We start from the raw sequence: 14,307 nt of genomic DNA on the forward strand, positions 1-14,307 counted from the left end.
ATAGCTAGCATTTATATCACACCTGGAGGCAGCTAGGTGGTACAATGGATAGAAGACCAGACCTGGAGTCAGGAAATCCTGAGTTCAAATGTGGCCATTGAAACTTACTAGCTGTGTGACCATGGGCAAGTCACTTAACCATATTTCCCTCAGCTCCCCATCTGTAAAATGAGCTGGAGTAGGAAATGGCTAACCACTTTAGTATCTTTGCCAAGAAAACCCCAAATGGGGTCACAAAGATTCAGAAATGACCAAAGAATAACTGAACTATATAATATTGCACCTACTATGTGCCAGCACTTTACAAGCACTTTACAATATCATCTCTCACCATCTTCTGTTCTGCTCTCAAAGCTGTTTTGCACACACTTATGCTATGAACCAATGGACACGAGGAAATTAATTTTTTCTTAGTATACCACAGAAGAGTGAATTAATGAATTATCTTAGATCCAGATGCCACTAGTACACAACTGAAATAGGATGGGAGTGGGTGGATAAGGATGTCAGCTCCTCCACATTCTCCATAATAAATAGTATGTTTTTTTCATCAGTTGGGCTCTAACAAAAAGTAGTCATATCTTACTGCTTAACCCTTTAGGTTTTTAAAAAATAATAATTTATTTTATTTTCAATTCATGGAACAAAACAAGCATTTCCATAACACACTATAATTAAAAAGAAGATTGCACATGAAATTGCAAATCTACTATGTGCAACTTGCTATTCTCTCCAAATATACAACAAAGTTATAATATAAATGTCTTTTTCCCTTTTTTTTTCTTCCTTTCCCCCAACCCCTTGCCCTAGAACTGGCTACCATTAGATACGAACAGGTGTGTGTATGTGTATATGTGTGTGTATATATATATATATATGTATATATATATAGATAGATAGATAGATAGATATGCATGCGTGTGTGTGTGTGTGTGTGTGTGTGTGTAAAATTATTCTATACCTATTTATATTTATCAGTTATTTCTCTGGGTGCAAATTATTGGGACTGAGTTGTGTTTGACCCTTTAGTTTTAATCTTTGCCTGAGGCTTTGGGGGTGAATATACTGATTCTACAAAGCAATTTTCAGCTGTTGCCCTTGCTGCTACCATCAGACAGCTCTTAATGCCAGCCCTACTCTCTCCTCTCCTTTTAGAATTTTTCCTTTCTTTTCCTGCGTTCTTGGACAACAATCCTTTGCCAGGAGAAGTGAGTGAATACTTCAAATTCCAACCCTCTATGTGGGTAGAGGTTATTCCTTCTCCTCCCTTCCCCCAGAGGCATTATAATTATAATGGAGGGTATGGATATTGGAAAATAACTGTAGTTTATCAAACAAAAGGCATCAATAAACCTTTTAAAGAAAATAGCTGTGTGTAATTGGATTAGGGAGTGAATTGAGAAAGCCCATTCAGGTATAGATTTGATTATGTGGCCGCCTGACCAAGGTTCATTCTAACTCTAAAGTTCTGCGATTCTATAATTCTCTTTACTACCTCTTTCTCTGCTCTGCTCTGCTCCCCATACTTGATGACATTGACATGGTGGTCCCCTCAAACTTATGTGGGAGCAGAGGGGTCAGAGGTTAGAATCAGAATACTAAAATGTTTTAAATAGACAGGACTTCAGGGCATTAACCCCATTTTACAGACAATGAAACGTTCTATGGAGATGGAAATGACATACCTGATGGTCACTGAGAAAATAGGAGTGATGGGGAGGCAAACCTAGGTTTCCTGGCTGTGTGCTTTCTTCAGAAATATATATCCTGGCTTTCTAGTGATCTGTAACAAGGAGATAGGCCCTCCACACCCATGGGTTCTGCTCTCTTCACCCTGGTTTACTCTGGCCAGTGAACCTTCCACTAAAAGTAGAATGGAATGTACAAAGTGTTGCAGTGGGGGCTAAATAAGTTTATTCTCAAGGTAAGACTGTTTTTGGTGCTGGCCACCCACTGAGTCTGAGGAGCCCTGTCATTTCTGCACTGGAGGAATGATCATCTCTTGATTTCTCTGCAACATGCTCAGACAGTCGGATGCTTGATTTTAAAATAGAAATTTTATAATTAAGTGATAATTGCATTTTCTACAAGAAGTAAGAAAAAATTAAATGTAGTGTAAATCAATAAGGCATCAATTTAAGTAAGCTTACCTCTAAGTGGGTGCAACTGTGATGTCAATTATGTCTGAGATTAGAGTACCTAGTGCCTCTGCCCATCCCTTTATTCGTCCCCAAATTGAGAAGAAATATAGTACCAGAACAGAAACAGAAACCTAAAGGCTCTTGGGGCCTCTCTCAGTTTCTACGCAGCCTTCTATGACACAAACATTTTCTTATCAGAAAGCTTATGAAGTCTGGTGTTGTAATGGGCACTAAGAACAGGGAGGGCCTACACACCATTGCCAGGTGAATGTTCCTAAAATGTTGATTTGAACACATCATTCCACTTCCTCTCATGCCCATACACCAAAAAATCATTTAAACCATCACTACATCTCCCACTGCCTATAGGGTAAAGTCTAAAATGCTTAGCCTAGCACTCCAAGCCCTCCTCATTTTGAACCCTGATCAGGATTCAAAGTCAGAGGACCTGTTTTCAGACCCCAGCTATATCACTGCCTTTGTGACACTGGGCAATTCACGTCACCATCCTGAGTCTCAATTGTGTTATCTGTAAGACGGGGGTGGGGGAAGAGGAGCATTGACCATGGTGACCTCTAAGGTGCCTTCAACTTCTAGTTCTGTGACCTGATGACAATGATACATAGCACCTGAGGAATAGAGAGATTTGCCTAGCCAGGTAGGCATTGGATGTGGAATAAGACCGACCTGAGTTAATATCTGGCTTCAGACACATAGTTGTGTCACCCTGGGCAAATCACTTAATCTTTCTGAGTGTCCTCATCTGTAAAGTGGGGATAATACTAGCACTCCCTTTCTAGGGTTTCTGTGAGGATAAAATCAGATAATATATGTAAAGCTGTTTGCAAACCTTAAAGCACTTTATTATTGTTGTTGTTGTTGTTGTCATACAGCAAAGACAATTAGAACCTACTTCCCCCACTTGTCAAGCAAATGATTCCTTCTGAGAATTACACTTCCCCACACCCTATTGATCTCTTTCCCCTCCCTAATTCTAAAAATATTAAAAGAGGCCAGTATAATAAATATTGCAATCATACATAAATTACCATACAAACACAGTGTCATATCACTCAAATTCACTTTATAGAATTAGATAAAATAGAAAAATAACATTTATATGTAGGAATAAATGAACAAGGATCTTGAGAAAAGAATTGGAATAAAGAGAATTTAGCATTGTCAGGTCTCAAATTATATTTTAAAGCAGTAATCATCAAAATAATTTGGCACTGGTTAAAAAAATAGAAAAGTTGATAATAGGAACAGACTAGGTAATCAAGACCCTCAAACAATCAAAGAATATTCTCAAAGACACAAATTACTAGAGTGAGGACAATATTCATAGGATCAGAGTCAATAACAACTTCTAAAAAACTAGAGAGGAGTTTGGCAGAAAATAGTCTTTGGCAATCATTTGGAAAATGATTTTGGAAAAAGAAGCCCAATGTACATTATGCCAATCCAGTTATAGAATCACAGAATTTCAAGGTCAAAAGAAACTTCAGAAGGTATTTAGTCCAACCTATATCTGGAAAAGAATCCTCCTGCAACATACCCAAGGAACTATCAAATCTTTGCTTGAACACTTCCAATGAGAGGAAACCACCACCTCCCAAGGAACCCAATTTTACTTTTGGGTAGCTCTAAAAATTAGGAAGCTTTTCCCCTGCCCTGCCCCATCCCCAACATCAAGCCTAAATTTCCTTCTTTGGAACTTCCCATCAATGCAATTAAACTAATTGCTTTTCCTCATGATAGCCCTTAAAATATTTTAAAATAGCTATCATGGGGGCAGCTAGGTGGTGCAGTGGATAGAGCACTGGCCCTGGAGTCAGGAGGACCTGAGTTCAAATCCAGCCTCAGACACTTAACACTTATTAGCTGTGTGGCCCTGGGCAAGTTAGTTAACCCCAATTGCCTCACCAAAAAAAAATAGCTATCATGTCTCTTTCCCTCTCTCCATCACCACTCTTCTCTAGGATAAGGAATGGACTTGAGGGATAAGTCAGTCCAACTATTTTATGAATAACCAGAGAGGTTACCAGAGAGGTTAGGTAATGTGTCCAATAGTCCCAATTAGATGCTCATAGGGCATGAACTCAATAACTTTAGCCATCCTTCACTCTCCTCTGGATACTCACTACCTTATCAAAGTCCTTCCTAAAATGTGGTTCCCAGAACTGAACATGATACTCATGCCTGATCAGGGTGGACTACAGTAGGAATAATGATGCCTAGAAACTCTTTATTTCTTAATATAGCCCAAGAACAGATTAACTAAATTCAGAAGGGCAGGACTGACTACCCAGTTTGTTTTGGGTCATAAATTCCATTGATCTCTGTCTACAGGGACCTCTGAGGCACCAGACCTTTTTCTGGATTGATGACACTTGCTGCGGAATTCTTGTATATTTCCTTCAGAGGATGGAACTTTTTATTTACTTTCCATGGGGCAATATTCTCATGGCAGAGACAGAGAGAGAGAGAGAGAGAGAGAGAGAGAGAGAGAGAGAGAGAGAGAGAGAGAGAAGAGGAGAGGAGAGGAGAGGAGAGGAGAGGAGAGGAGAGGAAAGGAGAGAAGAGAAAAAAGAGAGAAGGGGCAGCTAGGTGGCGCAGTGGATAGAGCACCGATCCTGGAGTCAGGAGGATCTGAGTTCAAATCCAGCCTCAGACACTTAACACTTACTAGCTGTGTGACTCTGGGCAAGTCACTTAACCCCAATTGCCCTGCAAAAAAAACAAAGAGAGAGAGAGAGAGAGAAGACTAGAGGGAAGAGAGAAAAGAAAGAAAAGAGAAAGGAAAGGAGGGTAGATGGGAGAGAGAACTATTGAAAATGGAGGAAAGAGAGGAAAAAAAGACAGCAGAGTAAATAGAAGGTAGGAAAAAGAGAGAAAACCTGAGAGATAGCATATGTAAGACACATTCACATTCACACATATGAAGCAAGATGGAAGCGACCTAGGACAAGCTTGATGAGAAAGTTTGAAAGGGTATACTTTGGACAGAGAGAAACACCATGCCTTTTAGAAGGACAGGATTCCTGAAAAAACAGTTTTTACCCCCAATGGTGGAAACAAAGACTTTTTAAAAAATCTCATACTTATCACTCCAACTTCCTTTCCATTCTGTATGGCCCCAGGGGTTCCACAATCGGATGAGTTCTACCCGGCCAGTGTCCAAAGTTACCTATCAGAAGACAGCAAATAAATTAGAGAAATAGTTAGCAGAAAGATGAGTAATATACCTCTAAGGATTAATATAACTTTGGACTTCATTTGGTTACAGTCACCTTTTTTTTTTTTTAATGAAGCAAAGGAGAAAAATCAATATTTCTCTGTTGTACTGTGCTGAAATGAAGCAGAGGAAAAATTGTGCTCTCCCTCATCTCCTTTCTCTGCTCAGCTGAACTTGCAGGGATCTCTCCCTTGGCAGGTGTCAGCTTTCTGATTCAGTATGATTGGTCTTATGGACCTGAAGAATGTAGAGATTTAATATTATTGGATTGTAGCTATAGATTCAGTGGGCTAGAACTTTAAGAACTTCCCTAAGCAATTCTGTCAGAATATCTAAATTAAGCTTTACAAATTCTCCTTTCAGACCCAGTCATATGTTGGGAACAATTTTCTGCATTCAAATAATTATGGTCAGGAAGGGGAAGAGGAGAAGCAGAAGACCTGCTGGAGCCCAGAACCAAGGACTAGTCTTCTCAGATCTTTTCTCAGCCCAACTTCTGATTTCAAAAATGGGAATGTTCACTCTACTCAGGATCACAGAATCTCAGAGTTAGAAGGGATGTCAGAAGTAAGTCAGTACAACTCATATGCGAGTATCTGAATAGCAATTTTTTCTCTACAGTACATCTGACATGTAATCATCTAGGCTTTTCTTGGAGAACTCTAGTGATGGGAACCTCTAAGAGATGCAGGGATGCTGTAATATAATAGAAATCAATCAGTTAACAGGCAATTATTAGAGGTCTACTATAGTCTAAGCACTGTGACATGCACTAGGGACTACAATACAAAGACTTAAATAATCCCTGTCCCCATGGAGCTTACATACTAACAGATGTTTAACTTGAAATCATGGTTCCTCAGTTGGACCAGATGACCTGAAAGATCTCTCCTAGCTCTACATCTATGATGTTATGATTGTATTTGATTTCTTGCTTTCAAGACTGTTACTTAACACTCTCACTTTAACTCCTTTATCAGGAAATCAATGAAGGAGCCTGAGTCACTTTCCCCCCTCCCTCAGGACCATATCACTTGTTTTTAATAAGTTAAATAGTAGAGAAACACTTTGGTTCTTTCAAATTCTAAATTAGTCCTTCAGAAAGGTAGGCCAGTGTAGTTGTTGTCATTATGTTCACTATTGTCTTTCCTAGTTCCAACCCATATTAATACTTGATGAATATGCTTCTGGGAAATGAGTAAAGAATGGGCCTTCTTGCCCACTTCAGATCATGTGAATTTGTTCTCTATTTCCATTTATTAAGTGCCTACTATGTGCCAGGCACTGTGCCAAGCACTTTATAAATATTATCTCATTTGATTTATTAAATATTCTCTGACTGCACTTTCTGGACTCTTTTGATCTCCTTGCAGCAATTATTTTACATTGGCTTAACTTCTGAATGAAATGATTATAGTTGATGTTGATGTCATATACCCTTGAATTTCTGTTATGTATTACATGCATACAACAGAAGTATATCTAAAGCTAATACAGTTCTTAGAAATAAATCATAAGTAACTTGAAGTTTATGATTTAATGTGTACTCTTTAATTTTTTTGTTTATTCATTGAATGTCTTTTGTTGATGCCAAGTTTATAATTTAAGTTGTTTTTGAAAAAAGAAAGAAAGAAATTGTGTTCTCATGAAATACTTAACTAGATTTCTTCAGAACATAACTTACTGGTAAGGAATTTCCTGGACACTGGGAGGAAGAAAGACCAATGATTCAGAAATACTCTGAAAACAAGGCTGAACAAGTCATCCAGTTACTTGCCTGTTTGCTTAAAGTGAGTGATTTTCTATGTTTGGTGAGTAATAAAGAAAGCTAATTTCATTTCTCATTCTACTTGCATATCTAGGGATTGGAGGAAGGTGAGGACTGGAGAATGAACAGACAAAAACATTTGTGAGTGAGCATATTCCTTAAACTTATTGGTTAGGGTCCTTTTCCAAAGGATTAGACTTATTCAACTTAGGGCCTTGGCTTCTCTGCTCTGGGGCTGGTGGAAGTTGTTACACTTTTGTTAAGCTTGTTGTTGTCACATAGTCTTCGGCAGGGAGAGTTGTATTACTATCCAACATCTATGGCTAGTTAGCTCAGTGAGCTTGCCATCTGTCGCTTCACTAAAGTAACCCAGACCATAAATAGCATCCTGAACAGTGCAAGTGAACTGTTTACTATGGCCACATGATTCCTCCTTCACAGATAACTAGAGAAAGCCACTTATCTTCTCCAAATTTTAGTTTCCTTATCTATAAAATGAAAGGATAGGATTAGATAATCTGAGAAGGGAGGCCAGGTGATGTAGCATGGATGGCTTACAACAATCCATTGCCTCAGCTAGAGAAACTGCTCATGGTGGGTCATAGAACTGCCGATTTAGAGATGGAAGGGGCCTCAGAGATCGTCTTATCTAACGCACTAAATTTTACAGAGGATGAAACTGCCTTAGAGGACAGCTGATCCAATCCTCTCCTTTTACAAATGGAAGAACTGAGACCCAAAGAGATGAAATGATTTGCCTAAAGACATAGAAGTAATGTGTCAGAAATGGAATTTGAACCTAGGACCTTCATGATTCTATAGCCTTTCCATTGTACCATATTTTAATGTCCATGGGCATCAGGAAACTATTTCTCAGGACTAAGAAGTTTTTTTTTTTTTTTTTTTTTTTTTTTTTTTTTTTTTTTTTTTTTTTTTTACCAATCCAATGCATTGGAAAAGGTAGGCCTCAGAGGTAGAGAGCATAGTGAAAGATCATGTGGTATAGTAGAAAGACCCACATTAGACTTTAAGCTTCTTCAGGGCAGGAACTACCTTTTGCCTCTTTTTGTATTTCCAGCATTTAGCATAGTATCTGGCACATTGTTGTTGTTGTTTAGTCATTTCATTCACGTGCAACTCCTCATGATCCCATTTGAGGTTTTCTTGGCAAAGATACTGGAGTGGTTTGCCACTTCTCAGGCTCATTCTACAGATGAGGAACAGCCCAGGATCACACAGCTAGTGTCTGAGGCTGGATTTGAACTTAGGAAGATGAATATTACTGATTCTAGGTTCTAACATTCTATTTTCTGCACCACATAGTTTCCCTTGGCACATAGTAGCCACTTAATAAATATTTATTGATTGAAAACCAGGAAACCTGTTTTCTAGTTATAAATCTGAAACTAATTAGCTATGACATCTTGGGAACCTTTGAATCTTAGTTTCCTCATTGATAAAATGAAGGGATGGACCCAAGTGATCTTTAAGATTTCCAGCCTTGAAGTTTTACTAATCTATGCTTTTCTGAGTACTAAGTACCTATTTCTGTTGTGTTGAGAATGTTTTTATCTCTGCCTCTCAAACTTTTTACTGAACCTGTCTTCTGGTGTCACCCATGGCAGTTGTGAGGACCATCCCCCTCCCTCCAACCATGGTTAATTCAACTGCCAAAAGAAGAGAGGGATCTCTTACCTCTGCACTTCCTGTCACTGTATAGGCATGATTCTTCACTATTCCCAAATCTGAAAACTTCAAGAGAAAAAAGTAGGACAAAGGAGTTACTCTCAGAACTGATTTGTTACACAGTAACACAAACAGGGCACATATAAGCAAATACGGAATGTCTCAACAGTCTTAGTGGAGTGTAAGCATTTGTATTTTTGCTGGCAGGATAATTTACATTGATTAACGATAGAACTGAACAGAACTGTGTACATTCCTGGGACCACTTTTACTACCTAACCTCTACTGAATGATAAACTAGGTACCTACTTTCAAACACACCACATCTCTTCACTCAACATTGGTTCAGAAAATGGATATTAAGTGCATAACATGTGACAGTCATTCTGCTAGCTAGCATGAGAATACTAGCAGAAGTGAAACATGGTCCTTACACTCAAGGAGTTTATTATCTTGTAGGAAATTTTAAAACAAGTATACAAAAACAATGATGATGATGATGATGACGACAACTATGATGCTGACAACGATGGTGATGATTGGGCATCCCTATCTCCCCAGGCTGGAAGTGCAGTGACTAATCATGGGCTGAATTTCACTACTAATTGATACAAGAGCTTCAACCTGCTGCATTTCTGACTTGGGCCAGTTTGCCCCCTTCTTAGGCAACCTGATTAGCTTAGCCACTGTGGCTCAGAATGCCTGGGTTTAAAAGATCTATTATCCTCAGCCTTCATGGTAACAGAAATTATAGGAATAAACTACCATGCCCAGTAGAAATAAACATTATACAATATAGCATGTAATAAGTATAAATGTTAGTCTAGAAGAGGGAGAAACTGAAGAGTAGAGCAGGTAAGACTTTGTGGAGGATGTGGCATCTGAGCTGGGCTTCAAAACATGAGGAGCATGTAAACAGACCACCCGGGTTCTAGTCCTACTAGTTACTATTGGGGGGTAGAGGAAGGAAGAAGATGGAAGACTTTATAGAAATATGATATAGTGTGGGTATAAGTGAAGAGGTAGGAAAGCATAAGACATGTTCAAATAATGACAAGATTCAAACAAACACAGAATTTCACATCTGAGAGATACTTCAGTGGACATCTAATTCAACCCATATTGGGGAAAAAATCACCCCCCACATCACACCCAATAAATGGTCAACCAATCTTCACTTGTAGACTTCCAATATGGAAGAATATCTCCTAAGGTAGCCCATTACACTCTAATTTTCAGGAAGTTTCCCTTGGTATTAAGCCTAAATTTATATCTTTCCAAGTTCTACCCATTGCTTTTGGTTATGTGGTTTAGGATTAAACAGATTCTATTTAATCTCTCTTCTATAAAAAAGGTTTTTAAGTACTTGAAGGTAACTGATGTTCCTGCTGAGCTTTCCTTTCTTCAGATTAACTATCCCCAGTTTCTTCATAGAATCATTGTATCTCAAGGATTGTTTAGGGCAGCTGTTTCTTAAAGTGTGATTTGGGGTTCCCTGGGAATTCCTAAGCCTTTTTCAGAGGGCTTGTGAAAGCAAACTATTTTCATAATAATACTAAGACATTTAAAATTTTAATATAATATTTAATGATACAATACAATATTATTATATATAATATACTATATTATTATATATAATACAATATATAATAATTTAATATTGTTTTTCATAACCCACATAAATAAAGGTATTGGGAGGGTCCTCAATGATTTTTTTTTTTTTTTTTTAGGCAATGGGGGTTAAGTGACTTGCCCAGGGTCACACAGCTAGTAAGTGTCAAGTGTCTGAGGCCGGATTTGAACTCAGGTACTCCTGAATCCAGGGCCGGTGCTTTAACCACTGCGCCACCTAGCTGCCCCTCCTCAATGATTTTTAAGAATATCAAGGGAGCCTCAGATCAAAAAGTTTGAGAACCACTGGCCTGAGGAAGTTGTTCTTCTAATTTTGGACAACCCAAACTAATTCCTTACACAGAAATATTTCTATAGTAGACATTCAATTACTCTAGCTTGATTGCAGTTCTCCCTGAAGAACATCCGTCTCTTTGCTCTAATTCTATTCCCATAAAGCAACCATTTCACTTCATAACTTAGTTGCCAGTGTATCCTTACCTATTCAGAGTAGGTATCCTATATAGACAGCAGGTGCTGGTTCTTATATCACTATAAATTAATAAATTGATATTCTAGTTTACCAACAAGAGTCTTGCTGAGTTTGATTAGCAAAAACTGGTTTCCCAGAGTCTGGTCTCTGGGGAACTAATAAAACTGAATTTTTGAAACAAAAAATCCTAGGTCCAACCTTTGAACTCCAGGTGATCCCACCAAGAGTAGTTCAGTTTGGCTGGAACTTAGGATGCATGAGGAGAAAGAGTTCCAAATGTAGTGTCTGGACAGAGAATAAAGGACTTTGAATGCCAAGGTAAAATATTTCACTTTATTCTATAGGTAGCCTTGGATGGATTTTGTGATAAGAGATATGAATTAAGAGATAAAATGCCAATATCATGCAGTGGCAGTGCCTGGAGGGACATGCACCTGGAACTGTGACACCATTTAGGAGGCTGTCATAACAATTTTTTAGACTGGATCTGAAATTGCCTTGGGGTATCCTCATTAATAGGATAATAGATCTAGAGATGGAAAAGAGCTCCAAGGCCATCTAAGCCAACCCTCCCATTTTATAGATGAGTAAACAGAGGTCCAGAGTGGTTAAGATAGTAAGTGGCAGAGGTCAGATTTGAATTCTGTTGTGTCATACTGTGAAGGGTTGTTTTTTTTGGGGGGGGGGAATAAAAGCCTCTAACAGTCTAGTACTTTGATTTTAGCAAGACAGGATAATGGGGCTCAGTATAAAAGTTGGTCAATATGTCACAGCCCCACTTGGTACTTACGTTTGCAATTCCACATGTCATTAGTGAGCCAGATTGCTCAGCCACTTTCAAATTCTTGAACATATTGGGATGGACTTCCTTAAGGTTGATTTTTGTGACTACCCATCCTGTTAATTCCACCAATGAATCAGCCATGATGCCATAATGCAACTGAGAGTAGGAGCCATGGAGCCTGTCAATGGGAAACTGGAATTAGCCTCATCAGGCAATCAAAGTTCAGAAAAGAAACTTAACAAAATGATTCTTATTAGAATTATTCCTCTAAGGGGAACATTGGCATAGTGAATAGAGTGCTGGCCTCAGAGTCAGGAAGACTTGTGTTCAACTTCAAGTTCTGACACTTACTGGATATATGACCCTGGGCAAGTGCCTTGACTTCAAATTAACTTTCTAATGCTATAATTTGTAGAAAAATATTGATCTATATTGGTAGGGGGAGGTTTCCTTATGTTCCCTAAACCAATGAAATAGCAGGTCTGAGCCCAAACAAAATATTATTTTCCAAGCAAATACTTGTCTCATGTATTATTAAGCAAAACTCACCAATTTTCAAGCTATGGAGATAAAGTCTATACATTCAATTCAAAATAAGAAATATTTATTGAATAGTTAGTATGTGTAGTAATAAACTCACAGCCTACTAGGAGATATGAACAGAGATGAGTACAAAGTAATTTCAAAAGGGAAAGAGGACTTACTAACAACTGGGATATAGGGAATTGGGAAAGGTCAGCAGTAGGAGCTATACTTTCAAGGGAACTAAATATTTTTTAAACCAAGGAGGTGAGAAAGAAGTGCTTTCCAGATATAAAGGAGCACCTCCACAGGAGCACAGAAGTGGAAGAAAGTGACATGTAGAGTCAGAAGGTCATTTGGGCTAGAATGTAGAGTGCATGGAAAAATAATAATATGAAGTAACACTGGCAAAGGAGATGAGAGCCAGATCACGGAGGACTATAAATACTAAGCTACATGTTATCCTAGAAACAATAGGGAGCCATAGATTTTTGAGTAGGGGAAGTCAGGTATGTGTTTTAGGAATATCATGTTGGCAATTTTTGTGGAAGGCAAATTAGAGAGGGGGGATGTTTCAATAGGCCAGGCAAGGTGTGATGAAGGTCTAGGTGAGCACAGGAAGCTGTCTGAGTACTGGAAGGAAATGGATATGATGTGTTGTGTGGGTTTAAATCAGCAGAAGTTGTTAAATGCACATAAGTCACTAGAAGAAAGATAACATTCCCCTCAAAAGAAATAGGGAAGTTTGGAGGAAGAGATGGCTTAAGGAAACTATTATGAGTTCTGTTTTGTACAAGTTGAATTTTAGACATATCTGGGATATCCTGGGGGAGATGCCTAACAGGCAGTTGGTGATTCAGGAGTGGATGAAAGTGATGCAGCTGGGTAAGCACATCCATCAAGGAAAGTGGAGAAAAGAGGAAGGCTGGAAGTTCCTGGAAGTACTTACTTGGCATACGCCTTCTCAAGCAAACAGGGCCAAAATTCATTATTCCCACTACAAGGATGAACAAACAGGTATTCTTCATCTGAGACTTCTAATTTCAAAGGGAGCTGGTCATCTACCACCACATCTATCCACTGTCCACATTGCCAAAACTGAAAGAGAAAAGAACAAATTCCCATCAGAATGACCCTAGTTTATATTAAGCACTGGTTCAAATGAAAGAATAATTGTAAAGCCTTTAGCACAATGCCTGGTACAATGTAAGTACTGTATAAAAGTTAGTTGTTACTACTACTACTACTACTACTATTACTACTACTACTACTACTACTACTACTACTACTACTACTACTACTACTACTACTACTACTACTACCACCACCACCTATTCTCCTCTTCCTCCTCCTCCAACGATGCTTGCTAGCTGTGTGTGACTGGTTAGGTCATGTCACCTCTCTAAGTCCCAGGTCAATATACTCCCACCAGAAGCTTATTTTTGTATGCCAGTGAGCTAAGAATGTAAACTATGATCTGCAGGCCAAATCTAGACTACTGCCTATTTCTGTATGGTTCACATTCTCTCCCCTCCAACCCAACCACACAATTTATTTGGTGTTTTGTTTGTTTGTTTGTTTTTGCAACTCTTTTTTTTTTCTTTTGGTGGGGCAATGGGGGTTAAGTGACTTGCCCAGTGTCACACAGCTAGAACGTGTCAAGTGTCTGAGGCTGGATTTGAACTCAGGTACTCCTGAATCCAGGGCCATTGCTTTAACCACTGCGCCATCTAGCTGCCCCCAATTTATTTGTTTTAAACATTCTTTTAAAAAGATTTTTGAGTTCAAAATTCTCTTCCTCCCCCATCCATTGAAAAGGCAAGCAATATAATATTAATTATACATGCAAAATCATATAAACACATTTCCATATTAACCAAGTTGTAATTTTTTAAAAGCAAGAAAAATAAAGTAAAAAATTAGACTTCAGTTTGTACTTAGAGTTAATCACTTTTCTCTCTAGAGGTAGATAACATATTTAATTATGAATCCTTCATGATCACTGAATCTATCAGAGTAATCAAGTCTTTCACAGTTGATCATCATTATAATATTGCTGTTACT

General features: G+C 38.4%; 1 protein-coding gene across 1 annotated transcript in view; it reads right to left on the reverse strand.

Annotated features, from left to right (window-relative positions):
* The window catches only part of CAPN13 (calpain 13), a 118,647-nt gene that overhangs the window by 39,271 nt on the left and 65,069 nt on the right, over window positions 1-14,307 (reverse strand). Inside the window, exons 6-9 of the mRNA XM_043980997.1 lie at window positions 13,193-13,341; window positions 11,728-11,899; window positions 8,843-8,899; window positions 5,246-5,331 (exon numbers count right to left, since the gene is read on the reverse strand). Of these exons, the coding sequence (XP_043836932.1) occupies window positions 5,246-5,331; window positions 8,843-8,899; window positions 11,728-11,899; window positions 13,193-13,341 (464 nt within the window). The remainder of the gene's footprint in view (window positions 1-5,245; window positions 5,332-8,842; window positions 8,900-11,727; window positions 11,900-13,192; window positions 13,342-14,307) is intronic.

This window comes from Dromiciops gliroides, chromosome 2, assembly GCF_019393635.1.
Source record: "Dromiciops gliroides isolate mDroGli1 chromosome 2, mDroGli1.pri, whole genome shotgun sequence".
NCBI classification, from domain to species: domain Eukaryota; kingdom Metazoa; phylum Chordata; class Mammalia; order Microbiotheria; family Microbiotheriidae; genus Dromiciops; species Dromiciops gliroides.